Here is a 10,213-nt window from a genome sequence, read left to right on the forward strand (position 1 = left end):
AATATAAAAAATACGTGTGTATCTGCGAGAGACGGCAGCTTTTACATGGGGAAAATCGAGGAGCGCTCCCGCCCGCCGACGCGGTGATTTCATCGTGCTCTCGGCCCGCGAGCTGTTAAGGAGAAAAATAAAGGGATGGGAACGTGCGCCAACAGTTTGCCGTGAAATAAGAGTTAAAAGAAGTAATAGAACTAATCACTGTCTCCTCAAATCAAGTAGAAAACATTTCAATGCACTAATTAGAGTAATTAGAATAATAAGACTGCCTATATGTGGTAAGACAATGTGTACAAACAACTTTATTTAATGTATACTGGTAATCAGCGGTGCGTGCGTGCCTGAATGCTCAGTGCAATAAAATTCACCCCCGTCCGCCCAAACAATCAAATACAAATTAGTTTAATGATTGTGCCTGCTCGGATGTCTTAGAAATCCGCAGGCGGAGGGAAATAAATAGCCCCATCCTCGTGCGCGCCTCTCCCCTACTGACCGAGGGGCCGATGGCTCCGCGCACTTGGCAATGAATGACTGCAGACATGAATGAATCGGGGAGGGAAGGGGAATTAATGAATGAGTCGGGCCGAAAGCGGCCCCCGACTTTCGGAGGGAGCCTCTCTCCGCCTCCCGCCGGGGCTGCTCCGGGAGGGCGCGGGGCTGCGGGGCTGCGGGACGGGGCAGCACGGCTCGGGCAGAGCCGGCTCCTTCCTGGAGTCTCGCGTTTGGGAAGTTCTTTTGTTAATTTCACTGTTTCTGCTGAACCACGCTTTGCCTTTTTGCTTCAGCTCGTTCTGCCCGGAACGGCACCCGCTCCTCAAAGTGCGGCCAAGCGCAAAGCTGCCCGGCCGAGAGCGACTTAACGCCACGCTGCTCGGAGCATTTGCCAACCCCGACGGCAGCCGCACAGCACCGAGTCCGCACCTCCGAACGACTTTTCTTTTCCCATTCGCGTTGGGCCCGGAGCGGCAGCAGAGCCTCTCACAGTCCATTTCCCAAATACATCAGAAACGAATCACTCCCAGGCAGAGAGGCGGCGGAGGGCCGTGTTCTCCAGGCCCCATCCCGGAGTCCGAGTGGCCGCCATCGCGCCCCGCTGCTACCCGCGGCTCTTTCCCACGCGTGGGCCGGGCCGGGGGCAGCAGCTCCGGGTCACAGCCCCGTGCCCGAGGGTGGCCGGGTGCTGCCCTCCCGCAGCACGCAGCCCCGCGCAAACCCAGCCACAACAAAGAGCCATAAACCCCCCACCCCCAACGTGGTTTGGGCCAACTTCTGGGGCTGGAGGAGAGTGAGGACGGCCACAGACTGAGGCTGCCTCAGCGGAGCGGTGGGAGGGCTCGGCCTCAGCATCCGCCAGCAGAAACCGAGGGCGAGAAGAAGGGGCGGCCCGGCAGCGGCCTCTCTCCCCGTCGGGGCTCTGCGGAGCCGCCGAGGGCAGCGCAGAGCAGCGCCCGGCCCGGGGAGCTACCGGCCGGGCCGTGCCCTCCTTCACGGGCTTCGGGACACCGATTCAGCCTCTACTCGAGCGAGCAAAGCGAGGAGCCAGTGCTTTTCTTGCCGACATCTAACAGAACGGCTCTGGCCGAGCCCAGCTTGCTGCGCGCACCTTGACATCCACATGCAGACAGCGCACTCTACCACCACCGCTCCGTGGGTTTTTCCCTCTTTCCCTCAGAACAAGCAGAGGGAAGCAACCACACGGGCCGGCCTCCCTTTGGCAGCACACGCCGAGCTGGGCACGGAGCGGCCCGTCGGGCACCAAAGCGGCCACCTCGCGTCCATCCCCGTGGCCTCGGGCCTGCCCCGAGCCCAGGGCTGACCGAGCCCCTGCCCGCCCCACACGTGAGCGTTGGGAAAGACGCACGGCTCCCTCCGAGCCCCCCGAAGCGTCCTGCAGAGGGCAGAGGCTGCCCGCGTTCCGCAGCCGACCCGGCGGGATATTGACCAAGGACTTCAAATCCATACCCGGCTTAAACATTTTACCCGTCAGCACGTCTGCGGTCACAAAACACTTCTTCTTTCTGTCACTTCGCTTCGAAACTATTGATAAGATCATTTAGCTGAATCTGTTCGGGATGAGTGTAATATTGACTAGGAGTTAGAAAAGATGATTAAATCTAATAAGCCGAGAAACTCTCGGGGAGGGGGAGAGAGAGCAGGACGTTACCCCTACGAAGCCGCGCAGAGCCCCAAAGGCCGTAGCACTTCCTCTACACGCTGCCGCTGCCGCCGGCACCCACCGGCACGGCCCCGAAACACGGCACCCGGCCCCGGTACTCGGTACCCGGCCCCGGATCACACAGCCGCCCCGCTCCGGTCCCGCGGCCCGGCCTCAGCGGCTCTCCCCACGGAGAAGCTCCGCCTTTCCCTTCTTTTCCCCTTTTCTTTCTCTTTTCTCCCTTTCTTTCCTTTTTTTTTTTTTCTTTTTTTTTTTTCTTTTTTTCTTTTTTTGGCACGGGGGAGGAGAGTCGGGTGTTGCATTCTGCCAAGGCCGCGCAGAGCGGAGCCCTCTCGCCTCGGCCCGGCCCTCCTCCAGCACCGCAGCGCGACGGAGCGGGGTGTCAGCGCCGGGGAGGGACGGCACCGGTCCGCACAGCATCATCGCGCTGCCCGCGCCGCTGCGGGGCTCTGCGGGGAACGCAACCCCCGTGCTCCGCTCCCGCAGCCCGCGCCTTTGGAACGGGGCAGCGCTCGGTGCGGCCACGGAACCGCTTCCCCAATTCCGTGCGATATAAAGGGCTGGCGGTGCTCGCACAGAGCTCAAAGCGCTGCGATGTTCTCCCTCCCGATTTCAGAGCTACGCCAATCTGTGCTATCTTTCGAAATAAAACAAAGGTATTTCAATAATTCGAACAAACTATGAAGGTATTGTGCATTTCTGTTTTATGTAGATAATAAAATATTACTTTAACATAAATATATAAGGATCTCTGCGTTTTTATTTTTTTCCCCACAAGCACATCCAAATGTACCAAAACAAAGTATTTGTAAAGAGACCGAAAAAAAAAAAAAAAAAATTACATCCCATATAGATTTGTTCACCTACTCATTTAAAGCTACAGAAAAACAGTTTCCAGAACCTGTTCGCTTTCAAAGAAATAAATATACATTGAGGCAGGCCACTTAAAAATGATATGAAAATATTTCCCTGGGTAGCATTTAAAAAAAAAAAAAAAAAAAAAAAAAAGAAAAATAGACAAAGAAAACATTGAAACTATTTCTGCATTTCAAAGGACAAATATTAAACATATATACAGAGCAGTAAGGTTTGCGTGGTAACTTTTTTTTTTCTTTTTTTTCTTTTTTTCCTTTTTTTTTTTTTTTTTTTTTTTTTTTGTAAGTAAACCTATGTGGAGTTTGAGGCTTTTCCCAAACAGCCCCGGATGCCGTTCTCTGACCTTACACACGGATCGGTGGGTCTGAAAGTTGGGTCCTCCCCGCGCCACGGGCCGGCCCTGCTCGGAGTCACCAGTCCCCAGCACGATAAATAACCAGCAGCTCGGTACGGCCAAAAGAAAAGGAAAGGAAAGGAAAGAGTAAAGCTCGGTGCCCGCATCTCTGTAACCATCGTTGGGAAAGTGGGAAAAAGGCTTCAATGTGCGTCGCTTCGATACCATCGCTATCTGACCAAGGGGGAAAGAAGGGAAGGAGGAAGGAAGAAAGAAAAACAAATGTCACAGCGCTTGAAGAGACAATGGGAAACATGGTCTAACGCCTCGGCTGCTGAATGCAATATTTATATGATCTCTGCAAGAGAACGCTTCATTGTTTTTTTCTCCATCACCGTCCAACACTCATCTAAGTAAACTTTTAGCTTACAAAAACGCCTCGCCTATGTAGCACCCGTCTAAAGGGCCCCGTTATGAACGTGTAACTACCGGAGTTTAGAGTTCCCCTCATGTCTATGGATGGCGGTGCGCAGCACACACACGGCGCTGCTCCCAGCCCGCTCCGCGCCTCTCCTCGGAGCTTTGTGTCGTGTGCTGCGTCCCCCTGGGTTCCTCTCTCTCCCTCTCCCTCTCTCTTTTTGGAAGTTAACCGTTTCCCATCAGGATAATGCCACGAAATGCACTTTAAAACTGTTACTGGGGGGAGGTGTGGGGGGAGGGGGGGGAGGCGAATTGAAAGTGGCATTTTTTCCACTTCATTTCACCCTTCCCCCCCTCCCCCCCCCCTCTTTCCCCGGTGAAAGACACAGGGCTGCCCGAGCGGAGCTGCTCCTTTCGTTCCGTACATGACGCTGCGAACCGACCGGGGGTGGGGGAGAGTGGGGGGGGGGAGGAAAAAAATAATAAATACGGGAAGCAGAGGTGAAAGGAGCGCGGGCTGCGAGCAGAGCCGCGAGGGGGGGGGGGAGCGAGGGGGGCCGAGGCGAAGGGCTGTGGCCGGGGGGGCCCGAACGTCCCCGTACTTCTTTCGGGGCGGCCCCTGGGGCGCGAGGTGTTCCCTCCCGGCCCCGCAGCCCCTCGCCGGGGCCGCGGCCCCTTCCGCGGCCGCGCACTGCCGGAAAACGAAGTTTGCTTCGTCTCTTCGCCCCGCTCTCGCTGCCCCCGCGGGCGGCCCGGAGCCGCTCCGCCGCACGGCCGTGTGCACATCCTACATACATGTGCCCGCGTGCGTGCGTGCGTGCGGCACACACACACACCGATATACGTGCTCCTCATCCCCCACATCGGGTCAAGAGGGCAAGAAACCCACTGAATTTCTGTAAACTTCGATATCCTCGCAGTCCAAAATGACTACGCCTCAATACTGCCTGGGACAAGGGCTCCTTCCTCTCCCTGCTCGCATCCCGACGGGCGGATGCCCACAGCCGCGCGTCCTCCCGCACCGCCCGCACCGCCGTTCCCGGCCCGGCCCGGCGCGGTACTCACTCCGCAAGGCCCGGCCGCAGCCCGCACCCGCCGCCCGACCGGAGCTTTCTGTCTGCTTGGATTCGCATTCGCTTTTCTGCTCGCTTTTTGTTTGTTTGTTTTGTTAATTTTTTCCCTATTTTTCTTTCTTTTTTTTTTTTTTGCTCGATTTTTTTTTTTTTTGAAAGAGAGGAGAAAATTAAAAACAAAGAAAACAAAAACAAAAACAAAAACAAAAAACAACCCCAACACCGAAAGGAGGACGCCGGAAAGGCGGGGGGAAGGAGGAGGAGGAGTGGGGGTGGGGGGGGAGGGCGCCCAGGTCACTGCACGGGGGTCTGCACCCCGTGGTGCGGCGGCGTGTCCCTGCTGGGCCCGTACACGTCCTCGGCGCCCGGCAGCGTCCCCCCGGGCGGCGTCATGCGCTTCTCCTTCTGTCTCCTGTTACAAAACCACACTCTCACCACCTCCTTCTCCAGCTGAAGGCTGTCCGCCAGCGAGGTGATCTCCTGCGCCGAGGGCTTGGGGCACTTGAGGAAGTGGCTCTCCAGCGCGCCCTTGACGCTCACCTCGATGGAGGTGCGCTTTTTCCGCTTGCGGCCCTGCGCCGCGATCTTGTCTATGCTGGTGGGGCTGCCCGAGGAGGAGTCCGCCTCCTCCAACCACTTGTTCAACAAAGGCTTCAGCTTGCACATGTTCTTGAAGCTGAGCTGCAGGGCCTCGAAGCGGCAGATGGTGGTCTGCGAGAAGACGTTGCCGTACAGCGTGCCCAGCGCCAGCCCCACGTCCGCTTGGGTAAATCCCAGCTTTATCCGCCGCTGCTTGAACTGCTTGGCGAACTGCTCCAGGTCGTCCGAGGTCGGCGTGTCCTCGTCCGAGTGCGCCTCGTGGTGCGGCCCTCCCGCCGCCGCCGCTCCGCCGCCCCCCGGCCCTCCTCCGCCCGCGGGGTGCGGCCCGTGCGGGTGCTCGGCGCCGTGGTGCGGCGGCGCGGGCGGCCCGGGAGCCTCGTCGTGGGCGTCGCGCAGGCCGTGGTGGTGCAGGGCGGGCTGCGCGGCGCCCAGCATGCCGTTGACGGTGAAGCCGGGCGGCTGCGGGTACAGCAGCCCCGCCTGCGCCGCGCCGTTGGCCGCGGCCATGCCCGGCGGCAGGTGCGCCGCGCCGCCCGCCCGCCACGCCGCGTGGTGCCCGCCGCCGCCGCCGCCGTGGTGCACCAGGTGCGGCGCTCGGCCCGGCGGCGGCGGGTGCTGCGGCGGCGGCAGCTCGTCGCCGCGCGGGGCCGCCTGCACCGCGGCCGGCTTGATGTCGGGCGGGCCCAGCGCGCCCGCCGCCGCCCAGGGCGCCTCGCCGCCGCCGCCGCCCCCTCCGCCGCCGCCGCCCCCTCCTCCGCCGCCGCCGCCGGGGCCGCCGTGGGACAGCGCGGCGATCCACTGGTGAGCGTGGCTCAGCGGGTGCCCGTTGCTCTGCAGCGCGTAGTCCGCCTGCACCAGCGCGCCCGCGTCGCGGTAGCCGCCGCCGGGCTGCATGCCGCCGGGCGGCTCGGCGTGCACCATGGGCGAGCCGGAGGCGAGCAGGCTGTAGTGGTTGGAGGCTGCGGTCGCCATGACTCGCCGCGCCGCTCTGCTCGCGCCGGTTAAAGGCGCCGCGCATTTGACAGCTACTTTTGCGCCTCGGGCGCCGCGCGGCGCCCGCGCCCCCCCGGCCCGCGCGGCGGCGGGGCCCACCGCGAAGGCACGCGCGGCCGCCCCGCCCCGCCGCCGCCGCCCATTGGCTGCGCGCCGCCCGACGGACGGGGGCGCCCCCGGCGACCGCCGCCGCCGCCGGCTCCCATTGGCCGAGCGCCGCTCCCGAGCCCCGCCCCCGACCCGCCCCCACCGCCCGGCGCCGAGGGGAACGGGCCGAGGGCGGGGCCGGGGGAGGGGCGGGGGCGCCGACGCTCCTCTCTTCCCCCCCCCTCCCCCGATTCCCCCTTTCGGGGCTCCGCCCCTCGCCCCGCTCCTGTTGCTCCGCGCCCGGCGGCGGCGCCCCGACCTCCCCCGGCGGGGTGCGAGGGACCCGGGGCGGGACGGAGCGGGCCCCGCTCGGGGCTCGGCGCGCTTTTATCCCCGTCGCCGTTATCCGCTGTGTTCGCCTCCCTCCGACGTGCGGACGGGGAACAATGCTGCGGGGCGCGGGGAAAGCTCCCGGCGGCCGCTCCTCACCGGCCCGGCCCGGCGTGCAGCCCCTCGGCTCCTCGCCCCCCACCGCCGCCCCGTCGGGTCTTCCGATCCGTCTGTCCGCTCGCACCGCGGCAGCCGGGGGGGTGAGGCGGACACTGCGGCGCTCTGATTCGGCTCTGCCCCGCTCCCTGCTCACAGCGGCTGCTCCCGCACCGCTCTGCGGCACGGACGTGAGGAAGGGTTTCCGACGGCCCTGCAGGCTCTGAACGCGCCGTCCCATTTCTCGGAGCCCGCGGGGCTCCGCTGCTCTCGGGCCCTCGCGCGGTTCGTGGGGCGTGAGCGGATTCCGGGCCCTGCGCAGGGACAGAACCGGGCCGGGGCCGCACGAACCCCAGCGCAGCCCCGGCGCTCTCGTGGGAACCGCTCCCGCGGGCCGTGTGTGGGGAACTGGGAGCCCAGGCCGCTTCTCCTCGGGTGGCTGTAAGGAACACGTTCAGCTGAGGGACCCACAGCGAAAGGGTGGGAATGGGTAACTCGGGCTGCCCGGCAGAAGGGCGCAGAGCGGTAACAGTGAGGCAAAGTTGCGCAAAGTTTGCGCTCGCGGCCACCGCTTCCCGCACCTCCTCTCCTCTCACGGCTGCTCCATTTCTCTCGTTCATCGCTGTGTGAGCGCAGCCCTGGGAATGGAACGGTTTGTGCTCACGGATGCGGCTCTTCTCCCTTCACCCGCCGACCCGCATCCCATGGCTGGGGCGGTGCACTCCGCCCGTGAGCGCGGTGCGGGCACAGCCGCTGCGGCCCCGACAGCTGCGGGACCGCTCTGAGCCGTGTACCAAAGGAACGGGGCGAAGTGCTGAGCGGTGAGTGTGAGGCCTCGGGGGGGAAGGGAGGTGGGGGAAGAAGCAGAAGAAAGAGGGAAAAAAAAAAAGAAAAAGACAAATTCCATCAGTGTGGGCGATACGTTCTGGTCGGTGCGCCCGCGGCTTTGCGCACTGAGCCCCGGGGCCGCAGCCCGGCGCGGTCGGTGCGGAGCTGCGCTTCGATCCAGGAGCTTACAGGCAGCGCAAAACCCCCCCGGCCGCCCGTGCCCCGCGGCCCCGGACCGAGCGGGAGGGGCTGAGAAGTTTCTTTGGTCCTGGAGGAGGAGGAGAGGAGCGCGGCGGGCAGAGGGCGGCCCATTGTCCGCACCGGGGGCATTTTTGTCGGCCCGGCTGTGGTTGCTATAGTGAGGAGGGACGGGGAGTGAGAGGAGGGAATGGGGAAAAAAAAAAAAAAAAAAAAAAAAGCCAAAAGCAGCAGCCCCAAAGCGAACAGAGGAGCGCGGTCCGATCTCTCTGCGCTCCCCGCAGCGCCGCCCGCGCCCAACCAAAATAAGAGCGCGGCGCGGGGCTCGGGGTGCGGCGGCCCCGGAGCGCTGCGGGGAGCCTCCAGCTCCGGCCCGGACTCGGCCCGACCCCACAGCCTCTCCCTCGGGCACAGTTGCGCTACAGGGCGGTAGTGGCACCGCTCCTGGATCGCTGCTTTCTCTCTCTCTTTCTCCCTTTTCTTTCTTTTCTTTTTCTTTTTTCCCCCTTTTTGGTGCCCAAATAATTGACAAAAAGGGGGGGGAGCGGGGGGGGGGGGGGGGAGAGGACGGGATGGACGACCTCCCCCGATGCAAATGAGCAGCCCTTAAATTTTACAAGAGACTCTTATTTTGCAGCGGCGCTTTTTATTGCCTCGCTATTGAACTTTGCAAACAGTGCGGCGGGGGCAGGCGGCGATGAAGGGGCGCGGAGGCGCGGGGCTGAGCGGGGTGAGCGGTGCGGGGCGCGTTGGTCACTCGGTGAATTGGGAACGGTGCAGCTCCGGAGGTGGGCGCAGCCGTAGCAGTGAGCGCTCGGGGAGGAGAAGGGGGTGGCGGAGGGGGGGGCACCGCACTGTGCTGCTTTGGTTTTGTTTTGTTTTTTATTTTTCCAGGAGAAGTTAGATTGCAGCTGAAGGAGAGAGGTCAGTATCTTTTCCAGTCAGTCTCTCTGTCTGTCGGACGCTGTCCCCATCTCATCCCGGCGAAGGGAAAAGCTCCAACTTCGCTCCTTCGCGCAGTGCGCGCACCTCCGCTCCCGGCGCAGTAAGGTTGTGGCCGTTCGGTCCCTTATCTGAGACGGGGAAATAACAGCGCTCCTTCCAATCACGGGGCGGAATTGGTCTCCTCCCGTTCAGTTGTCACATATATATATTTTTTTTTCTTCGGGTCTCATTTCGGAACTGCAGTTGACAACTTTTATTTAAAACCACTTTACCAGGCACCACTTAATGCATTATTCACATTTTTAAAAATGCTTGAGAGAAATCACCTTAATGAAGAGAACATTTGCGGTAATTTGGTGATAATTATCAGAATCGCCAAACATTCGCAGAGGCTGTAGCGTTACGTGTCGAAAGAAAAGCAAAGCGCATTATTTTAATGGTCTGATATGCAAACTACGGACCGTCCAATTATAACCCTTAATAGCGCAGACGCGATGCGGTGCCGCTGTTGGGACGGGAGGGCCGCGGCGGTGCGCTCCGAGGACCGCGTGTGCGCCTCCATCCAGAGAGTGCGTTCCCGTGGAGCAGGGCCCTGCCAAACCGCATTTAAGAGAATAAAAATTAATGACTGCGAATTTGAGCGTTAAATTAACATTAATTATATGACCTGCCTGCTGGAAAGATTAAATTTCTTACGCCCTAATTAGATAACGTCTCCTCATACATCAAACAATTTCCTTTTCCAGATTTCGGTATTAAAATGCAGAACGGGAAGAGCGGGGCCGCTCCGTGGACGGCGCGGGGTGAGCGCTCCCGGCCGCTCCAGGGTCGCCGCCCTCAGTGGGGGGAGGGAGGTGCGGTCCCGGGACCCCCGCGCCCCGCTCCCGGCTCCTGGCCCGCGGGCAGCCGGAGCCGCGAAGGGAGCCCCGACGGCTGCCGGGGCCGGGCCCGGGGGCGGACACGGGGGTGAGCGGCGGGGCCGTGACGGCGGCGGGCCGGGAGGCTCGGTTACAGGGCGTCGGGTTGCAGGGTGCTGAGCTGGTGTGTCGGCGGCTTCTGCACTGGGGAAGAAAGGCGGAAAAAAAAAAAAAAAAAAAAAGGAAAAATAGGGAAAAAGTGGAAAAGGGGGGGGGGGGGGAAGGGAAAGGGGAAAAAAAGCAAAAAAAGGAAAAAGAAAAGAAAAAAGAAAAGGCAAAAGAA

General features: G+C 61.5%; 1 protein-coding gene across 1 annotated transcript; it reads right to left on the minus strand.

The window, feature by feature from the left end:
* Positions 1–5,129: 5,129 nt before the first annotated feature.
* POU3F2 (POU class 3 homeobox 2) lies at positions 5,130–6,520 on the minus strand. The gene has a single exon (XM_090136701.1). The coding sequence runs from the start codon at positions 6,446–6,448 to the stop codon at positions 5,171–5,173; it is 1,278 nt and encodes a 425-aa protein (XP_089992827.1). The 5' UTR covers positions 6,449–6,520; the 3' UTR covers positions 5,130–5,170.
* Between the last annotated feature and the right edge of the window lie 3,693 nt (positions 6,521–10,213).

The sequence above is a fragment of the Phasianus colchicus genome, chromosome 2, assembly GCF_987193195.1.
Source record: "Phasianus colchicus chromosome 2, bPhaCol1.hap1.1, whole genome shotgun sequence".
NCBI classification, from domain to species: domain Eukaryota; kingdom Metazoa; phylum Chordata; class Aves; order Galliformes; family Phasianidae; genus Phasianus; species Phasianus colchicus.

Excerpts from the sequence above, each read along its gene's own strand:
- POU3F2 (XM_090136701.1), bottom strand. The coding sequence starts at position 6,448 with ATGGCGACCGCAGCCTCCAACCACTACAGCCTGCTCGCCTCCGGCTCG.